The sequence below is a fragment of the Sylvia atricapilla genome, chromosome 8 (genome assembly GCF_009819655.1).
Source record: "Sylvia atricapilla isolate bSylAtr1 chromosome 8, bSylAtr1.pri, whole genome shotgun sequence".
Taxonomy (NCBI): Eukaryota; Metazoa; Chordata; class Aves; order Passeriformes; family Sylviidae; genus Sylvia; species Sylvia atricapilla.
In genome coordinates, this window is record NC_089147.1 from 21534111 (window position 1) to 21553370 (window position 19260).

The window sequence follows — 19260 nt, forward strand, 5'->3', positions numbered from 1 at the left end:
GTTTTTTGGTGCACCTTCTTACAGAATAAGCAGTTCTCTCTCTTTCTCTTTCCAGCATGAGCCTTATGAGATGGCCAACTCCTGTCTCAGCTATCAGACAACTACTCTGATAGAGATAGGGAGAGCAGCGAAAGAGGAGTCACTCTCTTGTATGTGTCCTTGTGTGGTTGGGCCTCATGGCATCCTTATCTCCTCTTTAGGAACCACAAGGCTTACTGAAGATACTTCAGTACGTATTCTGAAGATACTTCAGAATCTTTCTGATTCTATTTGAGCCAAACTGTCTCAATAACGCCATTTCCTCACTTTAATGGAGAGGTTAATTCCAAGCACTATTTTTCCATCTTAATCTAAATGTCTGTGCAGATTAGATAAAGACCTTGGACTTGTAGGAGTTTGCCTAAAGGTTCTCACATTGTTCAAATTTTAGCCTCTGCTCATGAGGTAAATGCAAATGATTTTCAATACAGTGACATTCAGTTTTGATTTCAGAACTAAGTGATATTTGATATACTTCTACATTATTCAAATATTGAAATACTATCTTTCATGTGGAATATTCTTTGATTATGTTATGCATGTACATATACACGTGTATACGTGTGTATCTATAAAACCACAGTACAAGTAATGAAAATATATCTTTACAAAGAATACATAGGGCACAAAATAATTGGTCAGCATTATTCCTCTACTATTAAGTGTTGGATTCAGAAACCTCTTTGAAAAGAGGTCTGGTTCTGTGTTTTGAACACACTAGGATAGTTTTAGAATACTTTGGCTGAAGCTGGCGATTTTCAACAAGTATAATATTGATAAAAATTGAAACATAATTGAAACCAGTATAGTAATTCTTATGCTGTTGTTCTGTAGCATCCATCATTTATGGAAGGAATCCAGTGATTTTTAAAATTAAAAAATCATCTTGATGGGATTTGACATCATCTGAGTTGACCCTGCCTTAAGCCAGGGGCTTGAGCAAGTGACCTAATGAGGTCCCTTCCCACCTAAATTGTGTTATGGTCCTATGAATTTTAATCCTATAGATATTAAGTTCCCAGGTGCCAGTTCCTGCTCCTCTGGAAATCCAGACTCAGACATCTTCAGAGGGCAGTGTTGGTGGCTCCAGAGTAGGAGCTGACCGAATTAAAAAATGAGGCTTAAAGAGTGGGAATTCCATCTTCTTGCAATAAATCTGTTCTAGGGCAAAGAGGGTCTCTACTTATGACTCTGCCCTAATAAGTCCCTTATGTATTTCTTGTGCAAGCATTGTGGAGATTGAGGCATGTGCACATGTGAGAAATGAAATAAGCTCTTATGAATATTTCCTATATGGCTATTCCAGGAGTGCTAAACATTCAAAAAGATCTGATAATGCCTTCAGCAGAGACAGATCTGAATGATTTTTCAGAACACTAAATTATGAGTAAGCTTGTGACTATATTAAAAAGAAAGTTACTTAATGGATTTCTAGGGCTCTTAAAGACTGGAGAAGAATTTATTTACACTAAAAATGAATATTTCTCTCAAATTTTTATTTTCCTCTCTGTATAAACCTATGCTGTAAGGACTGTTCTCCCTGTAATATTCACTGCCCATAGAATATTCTAGATTTGTTGAGGTAGGAGTACAAGGAGCTAGGAACAGTTCTTCACTGAACAGCAGGAGTATGGTATCAAAAGCAACTTCATCCACTTATAGTGGTCTTTAATTTTTATAAGGTTTTTATACTTGTTTAAGATACCTTGGGAAGTTGTCATCATTTTTTAATCACATTTGATAGAGAGAAATACAGTGGATAAAATGTCACTGCTGTGAAGTACTCCCTTCTGATAACACCAGAGCTCTGGGGTACAGAGCTACTTGCCAGCTGAGAGCAAGGGATATTTTTTTGGTGATACCAAATAAATATGTATGTGCACATAACTTGTAATGGCCGATTTTTGCTACAAAATTTATCTTCACCAGCAAAGAGAGAGGGGATACTACTTTAAATTGTTCTGGCTTTTCTCTGAAGTACAGATAACTGTTGTTACAGAAAGCAGCACTCCCTTTGTTTTCATTTGTGTGACACTGGTGGCTAATTGCCGCTGAGCATTCCTGTTCTTACTGAGATCATGGCGGAGGAGATAGGAAGCTTTGAAATAAAAAATACTTACTTTGTGTCATCAGCACTTTGACTGACAGCCCATTTTGCCTGTCTTTACTACGCCTGGTTTATAAACAGCATACAGGAGTATAATAGCTGAGCTGCAGAGAGGGCATCAATCTTTGCTTGCTAGGGGATAACCTGTCAACGTGTCCATGACTTACCACCCCTGTGCTGTGATGGCATTCGGAACCCTGTCAGATAAACATCCCACATAAACCCAGGCTATTAGACGACCACGTTATCTCTGTACCTGACCTTCTACAAACTAGAAAATGACCAGATTATATGTTCCTAGTTGATTTTTTCTCAGTCTCAGCTAGAGGCACATCGTTTTTCTGATCAATACTGTAGCCAGTTGCGAGTAATTTTAACATTAGTATTGGCTCATTTTCAAAATTTGCAGCAGTTTGAATTGCAGCTACTTAAACAAAACCATGAAAGTAAATATCACTCAGGAAAAAAATGGAATATTTCTGTTTTCTTTTTAATTCCATACTTCTTTGTTTACCAATTTCCATTCAAAATTATTTCTTTGGAAAGAATACCCTCTTCTGTGCTGACACTATATGTAAACCTGTTTAAATGTGTTGTCCAAGTATAATTGTGATTATACTGTTTTAGTTGTTTTAATTGCTACCCTTCACTTGGTCTCCAACTGTTCCTCCTAATTTCATTACATATGTATTCTTATAATACAGTAATGTAAATATAGTCATTCACATTTTCACCTGTTCCATTTAAAAGCAATCCAGAAAAAGACATGGTAGAATAAAAGTAAGGCAAAACACATACTTGCTGTCATTTCTTAAATAACATGTAGAAGAGAAAGATCCACTTAAAAGGATCAGTGTATGGAATTAAAAAACCCTCAGAAGTTTCTAATTAGACTGAAGCAGGACCTGATTCCTTTAGCCTCTGTGTCTTTCTTCCTGTCAGTGACACCCTCAGTGTTAAGGGAGTCTCAGTACACAGCAAGAGGATTAGTATTTTGCAAAATTGGCTTTTAAAAGGCCTAATTTATCTCACCATAAATTCAGTGACATTCTGGACAGGTTTTGTGAAAAATAAACGTCAAATAGGTTGTGTACACTAAAAAAAAAAAAACCTACTGTGTTAAAAATAGATTTTCAAAACCAATTACAAAGTTCCAATTTTTGCTGTAATAGCTATGGGACAATTACAAATTGACTTAACGCCTCAAAGCAAATCATCACCGTTTAAAATACTTTGTCATGCCTACTATGCCTACCCTCATAACATTTCATTTTATGTTAATGTGTCATGTGTTAGGAAATCATGTAATGATAAAGAAAATGTTCATGTGGAAGGTTAGAAATTACTTTAATGAGTTACTATTACCTTGCTTGCAGACTGTTGGCAATATTTTTGTGTTATTTTAATGTATTCTGAGTAGAGACAGAGGCACTCGTCAGATTGGATCATCAAGAACATTCCCCTGGGAATCAGGGCAGGATATAGTCCCCTAAGAAATGATGTGTCAGATTAAGCTGATGCTATATTCGCGGGAGATAAAACAGCACACAATGAAATACAAAAACACACTGAAATATATTGTCTGTTTGACATCCAGCATGCCTCAGTTGGGTGCTAAGGACATGGACATAATGACCATGAGGACACTTCTCAGGCTGGGTCCTCTCTCACTTACAGCTCCTCTGTTATATAACAGCACAGTAAAGTCTCACAGACTTTGTTCACTTCCCCCACACTGCAATGGGCTCATACTTGAAGTGGGAAGATGGCAAGATTGCAGAAAAAGGAATTAAAAGAAAAAACGTGGTCCCAGTTAAAAGCAGTGGCAGTTGCAGTACTTGTAGGTTGATTTGGCACTGGTCTCTGACCCAGTGGAAAGGGATGTTACTGTTATTGGTGATCAGTAAATTTTTGCTGTCGATCCAGAACTGTAACAGAAATTTAAAGAGGCAAAAGATATTAAGTGTCGCTGTATTAAAATAGGAGCATTATGAATATAATGCTAGGGTAGGCTATTTCAGCCCACAAAAGTCAGGAAATTCACAGGCTGCCTAGCTCCTGTATTCCCACTGCACTGGGTGTTGCTTTTTGATTCTCTTTACATACTGCTGGCTTGGCTGTGTGCAAGCACACCTGCAAATAAAACTCTCCTGAGAGATGGTTGTTCTGCAAATGCAACTTCAAATCTCCTAACTTTTGTGCATATGAATCTTCGCTATGAAGTTACATTCATGCAACCTTTTTTGCACTTGAATATATGTTAAAAACTAAGTAGAGGATAGGACATATGATTCCATTTTATTATCCTTAGAACTTCATTATATCTATAGTAAATTAGTGCAGTTCTCTTCCTCTTGTTCCAAGCAGTAGGTGCAGTAATTGACACCATTTTGTGTCAATACAACAGATCTGGTTTGAGGCTCAGAAACTTTCCACAGGCACTAATGAAAGAAAGCTTATTTCACTCTTCTGTCTCAAAAATTACCAAGAAAAATTTCGGACTTCAAACACTTCTAGGAAATGCTTTTAGGAAAACCAAAGAGAAATATCAGCCTGGGAAGTATTTTTTTCAAATAGACAAGATACTTCCAATGAAAATGCCTCTTTCTGGTTTGGCACATGAGTGCCTTGGATGCTCCTTGTAAGTTTGGAAGGGGTTTTTTTAAGCAAATGTTTCCCTTGGAGGCTGCTGGAGACAAGCCTAAGGCAACCAGATTCTGATCCTAAAGGAAATTTCCCAAAGCTCATCATGTGAACTTAAAAATGAAAAATAGGACCAGGCCATGAAAAGTTACAACTTTGTTGTCATTTTCCTCTATCACATCTTTCTTGGAGCATATGATAGACTGAAATGGGTCTTTTTTTGGGCAGTAACATTCGCTAGGGAATTTGATATGCAACAGGTTATAGATAGAGTCCACTGAGGATGAATAATGTGGAAGGATATCAGAGTGTAAAATACTTCTTATATTTATAACAAAATATAACAAAGCCACAGCTTTGGGCTATTCCCTCAGAAGGTGGACAGTATGCAGTCAAGGCACAGGGCAGTGATAGAAAAACTCACATCAATGTAAGTAGGCTTCATCTCAGGGTCTGTTTTCTCAATCCATGGCACAGCCTTCAGGAGCAAACCACCACAGAGCTGCACACACCATTCCTACCTGAATGAAAGCATCAAAGAAGCGAGAGACTGCTGATTTTCCTTAGAGGGAGTCTCTGCTGGCCCTGGGAACTATGATGACACCTTGTTCTCTGAGCTGCAGTGGGCTGGCCCAGTAGAGCCAAAGAGTGGCAATCATGTGCAATGCAATGAAATTATTCAGCCTCGAGTAACTGATTCCTAATGGAATAACAGGGATGTAATGAAGTCTTCTTTCTCTTTTTTTTTTTTTTTTTTGTTAGTGTTCACATTTCTGCCGAAACCTTTCATTAACATTTTCCACGTGTAATGCTTTAAAGCTTTAGAGACTACGTTCTTTTTTTGTTTTGTGTATTCAACACCTCCTCTCCATTCCAGGAAAAGGCTGCTAAACTGAAAACACTCCTTTCACTTATTCAGAGTTGTCTAGTAAATGCAAAGTTGTATTATTTGCATGTGTCCATAAGTGACTGTATAACCTTAGACTGAGGAAGATGTACACCCATCTGGGTGATCCTTACAGAAATGCAATGCCCTGAAAATGTATCCATAAATAAGAAGAAAACAAGAGGGAAGGGCACAGTGATACCAATATCACTGCATTTCTTAAAACATGCTTGGTTTAGTATTTACGCTGCTGGTTATAAAGTAAGAAGTTTCTTGTACACAGGCAGTGAAATGCTTTTAGCACGTGACAGTTTTATAAATAAAGTAAATATAGACTTCTGAAACATTTTAGTCCTGATCTCATGGTTTTGTCATTCTCTGGAAGTAAAAATATTGACATTTACCAAGCTGTTTGTTCCAGCTTTCTGGTCTCCTGCAGTTTATTTATATAACAACCTTATCGATGAGCCTCTTACTCAGCTCTCTAGGTTTAACTGAGTTGAGTCAATTTGCTACCACAGCTTCAGGTCGCTGTTACAGAACAAGCAAGACATCCTAATAAAGCTGTAAGCGTGTTTACTCAAACATGGTATTGATTTTACTTGGAGAGGGAGAAGCTAGTGCTTAGCATGGTGTCAGAGAGGATGAATTTAACTGCAGTTTTTCATTGTCATCTGTCATGGTTGTGAAACACTAAGTGAAGCCACAAGAGGATAATTAGAAGTGCCAGAAATTTAGCCCCTAAAATCAGTTAACCACTTGAGATTTTTGTAGTTTAATTAGTTTTTATTAAAACTTTCCTCCAGTGGTATAGTCAGGAAGGATTTTCTAATGTTCTTTCCAGTGAGAGATTTCAAGGTTGCCACTTGTTAGATATACATCTTAAATGACCATTTTTACGGAAGGGCTGGTAACCTTTTTTCTCTCAGCTGTAATTAGCCTGGCACTAGAGTTCTGTACGAGCACAGAGCCATTTCATTTTAAAGGAGAGAAAAAGAGACCTGTTTCTATGCACATACATTTGCAGTTAATAGCATATATATGCATGTATGGAATAATTTGTACAGTAAATTTTGAGAAAGTGCTAAAGTGCTTGAAGGTTGAAAGAAATACAGAGTGTTTGAAGATGCTTACATTTAATTTGTCTTATATACTGTAAGTCTGATGTGTCAGACCACAGTGCCAAAAGACATGAAAACAGAAGCCAAATCCCACCCTTAATCAAAAACGTTTCCATTTAGAATAGCCAACATTTGGTTTGATAGCAATGGGCAGGGCCTCTGGCTTACCACAGTTCTTGGCTGTAATACCCACCATCTGCCACAAAATTAAAAAAGGAGAAACCTCAGCATGTTGACGTACGGTCGTGCGGTGACTGTATTGCAGAATCGACTGATGCCAACATCTTTTACAAAATCTAGGGGGGCTGGTTGGCTCTTGGCAGCAGCACTGCCAGCCACCTGATTACTACTGACCAGCCTCGTGCTACAACATCACCCTGCTCCAACACTGCTAAAAGACCTCAAAAAAGCCCCAGTCATATCAGCTGCAAGGCTTTACATTGGCTGGGTAATGTTTCTTGAAAACTGCATCTTCCCACACTCCTGGCCTGGAAATTTAGCAGGATCACCTAAAAATAGATGAGCATCCCAGCAACTGTGGTAAATTCTGTATATGAGCAAGAGTGTGAAAAGGTGCTTGCAACTGTCCCCATGGCGGAATAACACCGTTTTTAAAAGTACAGTTCACAAATTATTAGGCTGTAGAAGTTTTAAATGCGAAGTTTTTTTAAACGTAGAAGTTTTAAATCCTCCTTTAAAAAAGAGGAGTCAGCTAAGCCGGTCTCGATCTGTTTTTTGGCTGGGACAACTGTTATGGTGAATGGCCCGGCTAACAGAGGTTATGTGCTTCAGGGTTCATCTGGAAGCAGAATTGTCTAGGAACATCACACAGCAAAAAGGTTTTGAGGGGCTCTGACTCAGGGTCAGCTTGTAGTTGTTTATAATTGATGTATTTGATAATTGGATTTTTTCAGCTTTTCTCTCTTGCGTTAAAAAAATTATTAATTTTGCCATGGGCATTTTATAAAGGTTGAAAGTGTGAGAGAAACTGCAGAAAGACGTGTAGTGGGGGAGCTGAGTGTTGGGGGCTATAAATGGATTTTCAGCCAGCATTAGTAATTAACAGTCATTAAAATTAATTGTCAAGTGTACAATTTGAAATGAAACATTTGGCTTCAATATGAGCTGTTTTTAAGTGTTGTTAAACCATGGCTGTAGCAGACCAGAACTGTTTTAAATCTCTACTATTGGACTCCCACATTCCTGCCCAACTGCACTAGCGCTAAGTGCTCATTCAGAATTACCACTAATAATCTGGAAATGAAGCTTCCAAAGAAATCACTGATTTCAGTGAAATTGCCTCTGAAATATTTGTTTTGCTGGAAAATCAACTTGGTTCTCCTTGAATGATTTTTAAGTGCTACTCAACTCTAAGGAGTACAAAGTGAAGACACCACCTTCTGTGTGTCAGTGTCTGTCTTGCTGTGTCTTTTCAAACTTATACTGACATCCCCAAAGAGATTTGAGCTGGTCTCAGTAAGAGCCTTGGTTTGGGTCTGGCTGTGAGGCTCAAGCACCGTATGTGGCACTTGGCTTACAGGACTTTGCATTTGGTGGGGAGCACAAAAAGGAACAAAGCAACTTCACTTTGTCATCCCTCATTCTATTTGCAGACCTGACAATTACTAACGTTGTCTTTGAGAATACGTAGTAAGGAAGCTGGAGATAATAAAGATTAGCTCTCAATTATTTCAGGCACACTTTTCAGAGCAAAGTGATTCCAGAGTCGTTTTTTTTTTTTCTACTGAGCAGAAAAGAAATAATTAAGATCCAAAAATAGCTATTGGTGTGTTGTAATCGCTTCTATCATCTGAGAATGCAAATACATTTTGTACCACTCCAAGGTTTAAAGCAACTTCTGAAGCAAAGTTGTCTTTCTTCTAGGAAGATAAGTGGGATGAATTGGACCCAGTTCCAAAGAAGTTCTCGCCATTAGTAGGCGCAAGGTGGTTGCTTGGCTATCCATGCCTGTGAAGGACAAAAGGCATCCCAGTCTACTCTGAAAGCTTACCAAGATGGCTCATTACATCGAGGTGGCTTGCTAGACATCCTGCAACTGCCTTTTCCCTTCCTCCATAAACAGTGAGCATGTTGGATAACAGGGCAGGAGGCAGACAGGAAAGCCTCCAGTTTGGCTCTTGCCTTTGTGTTCTAGTGTGATGAGAGTGGTGCACAATGCTTGCAACACCATCCACAGCTTCAGCAGTGCAGAAGTGCTACTGCAGAACAGCTGCAGTTAGAACACGGTAAACAATATTTCCTGAAGTTGTTTTGGTAAAATATTTAAAGTGAAGCTGTCTGGTGTAGCCAAAATTTACTGCTGCTTTCTGCACTCCATTCCAGTGAGAGCCAAGGACCAGTTCAGACCACACAGAAATGAAATAGATGCTGAGCTACTTTAGTATGTGCTGGGATGATCTAGGTCTGTGATCCCAGGCCGGTGATGCAGGATTAGAATTCAGTCCTGCCCTTTTGGTCTCTGAAGTTGTAGGAGGAGTATGAAGTGAGTCTGAAGCCATGTTCACTTATCTTCTTGCATTTCCAATCATGGCACCTTAAGAGATTGCAGCCTTCAACTGTTTCTCATCTTCCTTCCACTGCCCTGCTCACTGGTCAGGCTGCTTGAGTGCTCACTAGCCCACTTCATTCTCAATCAGCAAAAATCCCCTGCTCCACAGCTACTGTTTAAACTGATCTGGCTCCTTTTGACAGGGTATCAGGTTATAGCAGCAGCAAAGTAGCACGGTGAAAAACAGATGGGGGAGTAACTTCTTCAGCTGGAACTCAGATCTGAATCCATGCCTTGAGAGTATGACTCATGGGGTTTGCATCACCATGCCTTATACACTGGGGGAGGCAAACTCTGAATTATATTCTGACCATGTTGCTTTTTACTGCATTAACTAAAAAGAACGTTCTGCAGCTAAGGCAGCCAACCTGATCGAGCTCTTTGCTTCTCTGCTCAAACAGCACTGCTTTCTGGTGTTCCCTCGGGGTCTGCTTTGCCAACTGCCTAGCCTTACTTTGTGTTGTAGTTCTGTTTGTGATATGTGTGTTTGTATTGTCATTCGGTGTGATATTGTGTCAGATACTGCTATTTCCATTTCATCTATGAAACACATACCTTTTAAAAGAAACTCAGCAGACAAGAGAATGGTTTGAGGGCAAACTCCCCACTGCAGTTTCTACATATCTCATATATGACAGCTGTACTTAATGTCATTTCTGCAACACTCTTAAATCACAGAGATCTCTCATTTCTATCCCCAATTAGAACAAGATGCTTTTTCACCTGTCTCTGCTTTCACTTAGATCAGAATAAATAAGAAGTAGCTTCACTGAAGACAAAAGGCTCATACCAGCTTGAAACTACAATGAGCCTGGGAGGTGATGACAGTGTCGGTCTAGTTGGTATTGAAAAGTAGTTCATGCTTTATGGTCCTTTGCTCTGTGGATTTTCTCATCTTCATGTATGTTTGATGCCTTGATCATAAATGTAGAGGGTAGTTGTTCATTCTTGTATAAACCTCTCTCTGAATTCATGCTCTGCACAAAACCTAGCCCCGTGTTTGCCTTTGGAGACCTGCCCAGTGCATCTTCATACTTACTGAGTCAGAAATGGACTGTCTTAACAGCCTCATTTTACATATGGTTACAACTTGCTCTCGAGTTCTAACCACCCAGAAGCACACTGGCAAGCTCCTGCCTCCCAGGCAGTTTAAATTTAATGATTGACACCCTCCACATATCCAAGAAAGTTTCTCCTAAGAATGCATGTTAATTTAATGGAGAACAGACCATTTTCATCTCGTTATTCAGAAACGATCTGATTTCTGCCAGGCATGCTGTTTGAATTTCTCAACTGTTACCCAACTATTGCAGCTGGACCATCCTGCCACAGCTGTGTTGTCTGTCATCCCTGACTGCCATCAGTGATAGCACTCACAGTACAATTTCTTCCTGTTTCAGATTCTTATCTTTGTATACTGATAACTCCTGTCTTCTTGACTTGCGCTTATGGACTTACCTTTTGGTGGTGAAGGAGTCATTTTTTCCCAGCTAGTGTCAGTCAATATCTGTGACATTCCAGCCAATATGTAGTTCTCTAGAAAAGTATTGATGTCAGAAATATATGAGTTTTCTCCTTTTTTAACTAATCTGCCTACTCTCTATGGCCTCTCTATTCTAAAGAAAAGCATTTGATTTATAGATTTTCTAGTTTCAGACTCTTCTTCAATTTGGTGCAGTTTAGAGAAAACTATATATCAATTAGGCTTCTTCTCACTATCAGTCATGACCAAGAAGCCAAGACAGATATTAGTAATTCAAGAAAATGGGTCTTTTGCTCACCAGTATTATCCTTCATTAATATAACCTTATTTTTCTTATTTTACATTATATTTAATCTCCAAAGAGCAGATATCATTGCATAGGGTGAAATATTTTTATTATCTTCTGAAATTATGCTGTAGTGTATCACAAAAGGCAATACTTAGAAACAGAGCACAGGTTAAATTACAGCATCACAATACAGTGTGCATAGTTCCCAATAGTAACCCAGATGAACAGAGAAAGTGAATATGGAAGCAAGCTAGCAAAACATATCAGCTTTGGATCAAAATTTGTAATATGTCAGAAGTTGGTAGTTATGAGTTTTACACAGCACTTAGCAGAGACATGGTTTTGAGACTACATTTGTACTGTCAGGGCCCAAAGACTGAGCATGACAGAAACTTGAAATGGTGGATGAAACCTTTAAAAAGAACATCTTTCAGCTTGCTAGAATTCTGATTTTCTTGGACAAATCTCACTTTCCTTCTGTGATTGGACGAGGAAGAGAGATACATATGAAACATATTAAAAACAGGATAAAAGTGAATAAAATATTTCCTCTAGAATGACAGAGTGGAGTTTTAAATTATAAGATACTAAGTTCACTTCTCACATCTTAAAAACCTCTTCCAAATTTAAAATACATATTTCACCTCTGCCATAAGTTCTGTCGTGCTTTTGATCACAATAGCTTCAGCCAAGACAAAATGCTTCAGAAATGAGGGACTAGATCCATAACATTCCTGGTGCCGCTTGCACTAAACTTTTCCAAACACTTTTTTAGGATTGCCTACCTCTGTTCATTCAGGAGGTGCTCAGGTTCATTCAGGAGGTGTTTTGAGAGCACTCAGCTCCTGGTGATTCCTGGTTTTCCAGGCTGTGCATGCCAGGCTGTGGCAGCTGGAGCCATGAACTGGGTGCCCTGATTCTGAGAGGCACCTGGTTCTCTGCACGGTTTGCTGTTTGGGGGGGTGTCTGCACATGTTCAGGGGTACCCACTGTTGCTGAAGTTTAGGTTAAATGTTCCATTTTCAAATGCAACTGATGTCATCTAACTTTCCTTATCAGGTAAAAAATTTTCACTTTTTTTTTTGCGGTATGAGCACTTGTAACTCTGAATATAATGTTCCTCTGTTATGCGCCTTTTTCTTTCTTGGATAAAAGCTTGCACACAGTTGTGTTGGAGCTGTAGCTGTAGCCAGTAAGAACAGAAGGAACTCTCTTCAGCAGGGAAAACTGCTTCTTTGTTTTTAAAACGTTCTTCGAAGAATCAGGGGTTATCTCTATAAAGAAGAGAGCAGAATTCTGTTAGAATCATTTTGAGAGCACTCATAATGATCAGTCTTGATAATCTTTAATTTATTGGAAGCTACCAAATGGAGACTTCACAAAGAAACAGCAGCAGCACACTTCAGCCCTGCAGGTCGCTCCAATGCGATTCTCAATTTAAACTGGCCAGGCTGCAGGGGTACATACAGGCAGGCCAGTATTTCAGTGCCTGTAGCAAACTGATACACTCCAAAAACTAATCTGACCGTTTTGTTCCTTCTCTTTCTCTCCCACTGTGTCCCCTAGGCTTTCTGTCCCAGCTCGTCTATGACCGGCCGGTGACTGAGTGCATCCGGGCTGGACACTACGCAGCCAGCGTAATTATCAAGCGTTCAGGTTGCACCTTCCCAGAGAAGCCTGACTTCCACTGATAGTGGTGAATTGGAGGGATCAAGAGTAACTTCTGTTTTGCCATGGGATTGCTGCCTAAATTTTTCCTCCTTCCCTTTCCTTACCTTTCCAGTACCTGCATCAACGCTTCTGTACTTCTGTTCATTGTATTCTAAACAAAATATATATTTCTATAGTGTTTTCCATTTCATACATCTACCATGTCTCAGTAGTCTTAACTTTTGGGAACAGTGCTAAGTGAAGCTTATTATCTCATCCATCAGGAAAAAGTGTTCTATTTACACCGTTTCCAAGGAAGTCCCGTTTAAATGACACTGCTGATTAACACCATTAAAATACTTCTGTTGAATTATCTAGTTTGTATCCAGCTGTGGCCAAATCTTATTCAACTTACATGAAATCAACAGACCTGACTATATTCACAACTTAACCTTATAAACAGGGAGTTGTTCTATCTATCTAGTAGAGTCAGACCTGTGTAAAGAGTGGTGTAAATGTCCCAGGAATTTCCATGCGTATTGGAATGTACAAGATCTGGCCATCAGATAGTCCAGCTTCCATCAAAGTGCATCACTGTTTTGTCAGTAATTTAAAGACCTGATCCACAGTTGTGGTATCTTGTACTCAGCCATCTTGCCCTGGTGGCAGTAGCTTTGGGTCTGGCCACTCTTATCTGTCAGTACATCTCTAGGTCTATAGGTACAGTCACTTTTATCTGTCAGGTGAGTTAGCAGATAGGTACTTTCAGTGATTTCAGGGCAGGTGCATGAGTTGGTGATAAAAATAAACCTACAGATAGGTCCTATCTCCTCCATGCGTGCTTTCTAGAGGCTGCATTAAGGTACACATAATGAAAATGAGGTACAGAAATATTTATGCAGGATATATTGACAGGATATGCCAAATGGAATCTCTGAAACGCACATTTTTAAACTTTTAATTTACTTTAGATAATTAAGCAATATGGTGGATTTTGTTTGTATTTACAGTATTCAAAAAGGTGATCTGACACTGCATTCATTACTTTGCTATGTAATTTGATACTGATAAATAAAAAATTGTCATACAGTAACTCCTGGTTTTGTTTTGGTATACATCTGTATTTCTTCTGTGTATTCTACTGAAATGGGAACAAGACATGGGTGCTTAACTCACAGTACATGCTAAATCTCAATGTTTTATACATGACTTTCAGTGTCCAGGTGGGTGTTCAAGGGTGATCTCAGCAGTAAGGAAGAGAAGGAACATCAAATTGGTATTTGTATCACAGAAGATATGAAAAATTAAAGGCTAGGGTTCACCAAAGAATGTTAAGCCAGTGCAGGGTTCACACTTTACTGCCCGGGATGGAACAAAGGATGCACGGAGATTGGATGGTGTTATTGCAGTTTGTCTATTGGAAAGAGCATGGGGAGGAATCAAAGCTGAGATCCCAATTCCCTTGTTTGGTTCACTGTCCAGTCTGACTCATTGGACAACAGGCTCTGTCATCTTGGAGATCAGCTGGTGTGGGATTCCTGCAAGTGCAGCAACCAGCAACTTCTGCATATCCTCCTGGGTCCATGGAACTGCAGCGCCGCAAGCACAGGGCACTGCACGGTGAGTCCCTGGTGTCCTGCAGGGCCTGAGAAAGGCTCCGCATGCAGCCCTGTCCCTCTGCCTGCCTGCTCATCAACAGCTCTGTGCAAGTAAGACTGGTCTGCTTTCATCTGGGTGCTGCCCTCAAAAGAGCTTTAGGCTGTACATCTCTCATCTTGTAGCATAGATGAGAGGAAGAGAAATGAGTATGTTGGAGTGAAAATAGAATGGCAAACAAAACTAAGAGTCTGCAATGTGCATGGTCTTCAGGCTTTATGGGTTGATCAGAAGAGTGTGACTTTTTACATCTTGTAGTTAATTTCTGATTTCTTAACTTGATGTATCCATGTTTTAATCAAGAAAAACTGACAGGGTGAAGACGGATGTGTTGCAGTCCCTGCTTTTCATATATGGTCACATATGCCACACCACTCTTAATGCATGAGTTTGCCAGTCAGTGATGAAAACCCCAATGGTTTGGTGGTTAAATTTGCTGTTCCTCTTGCTTTACACCCATAACACTTTCCATTTCTTTTGAAACAACTTTACCAATGTCCTGTCCTAATAATTATGGCTCATTTAAAATGAATATAAGTATGTGAACATTGTGTGTCTTACCAACGGAACTACAAGACACTTGTATACTGTGAAGAAAAGGAGATATGTAAAGGCAAGTAATCTAACTTGTGGAGACTCTTCTTCCTTCTTTCCTTCCTCCCTTCCTTCCTTCCTCCCTTCCTTCCTTCCTTCCTGCCACCCGCCCGCCTCTGTGCCTCTGTGCCTCTGTGCCTTGTTTTCGGTTCAGGATGCAGGAGAGTCAAGTCAGAGGTTCTGTTCGGAGCTTTTCCACTGATCTGTTCAATAAGCTTGGGCTCCTGACATTTGGCTTTGAGTGTCAGCTACAAAGCATAATTTGAAGCCAGTGGGAGCAGTTGAGGAACAAACTACTACCCAATTCATAGAAGGGCAGCAGAGTCTGACCTGCTCTATTTAGCCATTCATTATTTCTCCAATATCTGTCAATGGATATTTTTGGGTGTTATATAGATACTTAGAAACATATTGCTAAATCATGCTTAATAATTTCAGTTTGTGCTGTCAGATTGCCTGACGATTTCATTCTGGATTTTTTGCGGGATCTGTATTCCTTTCCTTCTTCTTACCACTGAAGGGGGGAGTTATCTGTACAATGGATAATATTGTCACCCTTAATATTCTCTCACAAATAGTCTTCCTCTGTCTTCCAGTTTATTCCACACAGAGGTGTGTTGGAAAACTGGGCTTTCTGAAAAACATCATTGAAAGAATTGTCTTCTAGTGATGTGTGCCACTGTCTCAAATCCCAGCTGGGATGACAGAAGTGACTCTGTCACTGAACTTGAGCCATTATTCAAACACAGCATTCTTACCTGGGTTACTATAAGGAAAACAAATATTGGAAATCCATTTCTCACTATCCAACAGCCAAAGCATCCCTCACTTGTATAAAACTTCCCTTTTGCAGGAAATAAAACTGCATCTCCTGAGCCCAGCATTGGGCATTTTAGGCTTGTTTTAATACCAAATGGGTAGCAGTGCTGCTCAGATTAACGGGCAAGGAAACAGGCCCAGTATTCCGAAAGCCACGTGCTAAATAGCTGAACAGAATGATGAGCTGGGAATCAGGAGATAGAGGTTGTGCTTCTGGTTCTGCAGGTGATCCACTGTGTAACTTCAGGCAAATCACTTTCCTCTCTCAATCTCTTTCTATCTGTAAAGATGATAAGTTCAATTAGATGGTAAACTTGAGAAGTGAAAGTGGCAAGAATGATTCAAGTGGGGCAGTATCAGCCACATCTCTGCCTGTGTGCATTGCTGGTTTTTTCAATATTCGAATGCTCTGTTTTATGTGTGAACTAATGCAGAGCTATTTGTTTACCCTTGAAAAATAGAGCTAGCTGTTACTACCTGCGTGAGGGTTAAGATAGGAGAGGCAAAGGAGGAGAAAGGGGAAGTAAAAAAAATGTGAAATAGGAAAGTGAAATAAAATATGCTATGTGAAAATGACAATAGAAATGCGCACTGGTTTAAGATGACAAGTCTGGGAACAATCTTTAATTTAAAAGGTCTTATCCACAGTTTTCATAAAGAGATGTTAATTGAAAGTGTGATGACATGTTTGGGATTTAAAGGAAATCATTCTGTAAAGGATTTATAGCAATCACAGCTCCAGAGCATTAGGATTACAGATCCTTGTGCTGTTCCTTTTCAGTGATCATGTGATTGGCCTGCTGTTAAATATAGCTCCCATTTAGCGAATTGAGACAGGCATGGGAAAGGTAGGGAGAGTTTCCCTTTAACCAGCGGGATTTCAGAGGTGCTGGAGATTATAAAATTCATTAGTTTTTACATAAGATCAAAGGTAAAGAGGAAGTCTTAATTTGGGCACCAACTGCTACTGTCTGAAAGTCTTGCAGATTAACTGAGAAGAGAACATGTGCAGTGCTAACTGCTTGTGTTAGAGCATGAGACTATTGTTTTATATCTCACTAACTCATTGTTCTCTTCCCAGAGATAATTCTCACACTTAAGACCTTCAGAGATAGTTATGTCTATTGTGAATAGTTCAGCAACCAGCTGGCTCAGAGGTTATTGCCTAAGCATCTTTCCCTTGGTCTAATCCCCTGCAAGGTTTTTTTCTGGGCAGTGTTATTAATCTGAAATGACTGCTAACTGACTCCTGTGTCAAACATTATTCATTATGTGCTTTAAATGCTTCCTGCAGAGGCCAAAATAAATTTCGCTTTTTTAAAAGCAGACCACAAGGAGTGCCTATGTAGGATATTTCCTAAAAGATTAGACTCAAAATGGCTGTTTAGATGAGGAGGGGGAAAAAACTGTCTTCAAAACAAAGCTTCATAATTTAACCAGAGACATACAAAATGGACAAACCTCAGTTACCAAAGCCCACTTTTCATATAGAATTATCTGTAAGTTGCTCCTGTGAAAGAAAACATACAGCCTTGCAGGGCAGGAGAAATACTTTCATGAAGACATGGAATAAGTGTCTTATTAGAAAATGAAGACCTAATAAACAAAATTCTTAAAAACAGTAATTCTTTTGTGTCTGGGGTTTTTTTCAGGTGTCACTGGTGTTGGCATAAAGCATGAGGGGTTTTTTGTGTCAGTGACACTGACGAGCCTTGCATGTGTAATGGCAGTATGGGAAGAGAGACAGATAGATTTGAATAGCAATAAGGTGGGTTTTCTTCCAGTGTGAAAAGAGCCATGGATTCATGTGTGCTGAGATGAAGTATAGCCTTGCTGCACAGTGCAAATATTTAATGCTGTTCTAACTACCCCCTGGTTATTGGAGTGTGACAGTTAATAGCCGTCAGCTGCCAAACGCAAAAGTTAAAAAATGAAGCCAAGTCAAACTCCAAACCCGCAAATCATAAATGTGCTGTAGCTTAGCAGGCAGATCATCTCCAAAGTTTGGAGTCATGTCGACCTGAGCTGCCTCTCAAGTGAGAGAAGGATCGAGTGCATCTGTCTTCAGATCCTCACTCTGCCAGGTGCTCGCAGGCAAGTTTTGGCCGGGCTTTCTGCCTCCCAAGGCCCTGGCACTCCCGAGTGACATTTGTAAAGGAGGTTGAGTAAGGGCTGGAAGGAAGAAAAGCAAAGCATTATCATTATTTTAAATCAAATAAGTCAGTGGTGCAGTGTAAATGCACAAAAAAAATGGAAGAGCTCCTAAACTGAGTGTGAGAGAAATTGTGTGCTTAGAAAGCCTCCCTGTCTGTGGTGCCATGGAGATGGTAACATTGGTGTAAAATATTGCTCTAAAAGAAGCATTACTGTGGAATAGTAACAGCATATGAGAGAATATTTCAAGAAAGGTTCAGCTTGAAAATCACCTCTCATTCTACCTATTATTTTTCTTATCCGTGCTAGAAGTAACACTTCACTGTACTTTAAAAATTGCTCTACTTGGAACATACCTATTTTTTGGGTCTCTGGGAACAGTTACATTCCCTCACCCCCTCTGTATTTGCTGACTGTTCCTCTGTGGTGGTAATTACCGAATGTAAGTGATTAGAAGGCCATGCTGCCCTGGCTACACAGTGTCCCTCCAGAGGACAAGGCAGAGCTCAAACACACCTCCTGCCCCACTTAGCTTTATAAAAAGAGTACATTTGGCGCGTTTTTTTAAGGGGTGAGGCAGTTACCAATCACAGGAGCTTTTTTCAAAAAATTAGATTGTTCTCGTGTCTGTGGATCAATGAATTATAAATTAAATCATTGATCTAAGTTTGGGATTCATTTTCAGAGATATTATTTGTTTTGGGGTCTATTCATGTCACTCAAATAACTTGCAGAATTTCCAGGGTTCTTCTCTCAGCCTCTCACATGGACAGACCTATTTTAGTCTGGCCTGTCCTAAAGCATAGCCAGCTGCTGTGGCTGTCTTGCAGGGTAAGGACAAAGCTTCCCTATTCGTCTCCCAAGGTCAGTACAATAACAAACACATTTTATGTCTGATAGTAAAAAGCATTTGTCAGTGCAACTTTTGCATTCCATAAATGGTGACAGATTTCACAAGATGAACACTCTGGATTTGGGGATGGCTGTGCTCCAGATACAGGGTGCTTTACCTGTAACATGAATACGTACATAATATATTTCATTGCCTGAAATAAGCAGTGAAAGAGCCTTTTGAGACTTGATGTTTATTATGCACCACAACGTTTCAGGACAAAGCAAGAAACAAGATTTTAGCACATAACCAGCAAATTCAGCTTGGGAAAGGAAGAAATTAATTTGGAATGACTTGTCATAGTGTGTTTACTATAGAAATTTGTGTGAGCTCAGAAGTTAGCCCTTCTACCCTCCAG

At 39.6% G+C, this 19260-nt stretch overlaps 1 protein-coding gene across 2 annotated transcripts in view; it reads left to right on the forward strand.

Annotated features, from left to right (window-relative positions):
• The window catches only part of ADK (adenosine kinase), a 273346-nt gene extending 259466 nt beyond the window's left edge, over positions 1-13880 (forward strand). For both annotated transcript variants that reach the window (XM_066324073.1, XM_066324072.1), the window contains exon 11: positions 12704-13880. In XM_066324073.1, the coding sequence (XP_066180170.1) occupies positions 12704-12828 (125 nt within the window). In that variant the 3' untranslated portion in view covers positions 12829-13880. The remainder of the gene's footprint in view (positions 1-12703) is intronic.
• Positions 13881-19260: the final 5380 nt, after the last annotated feature.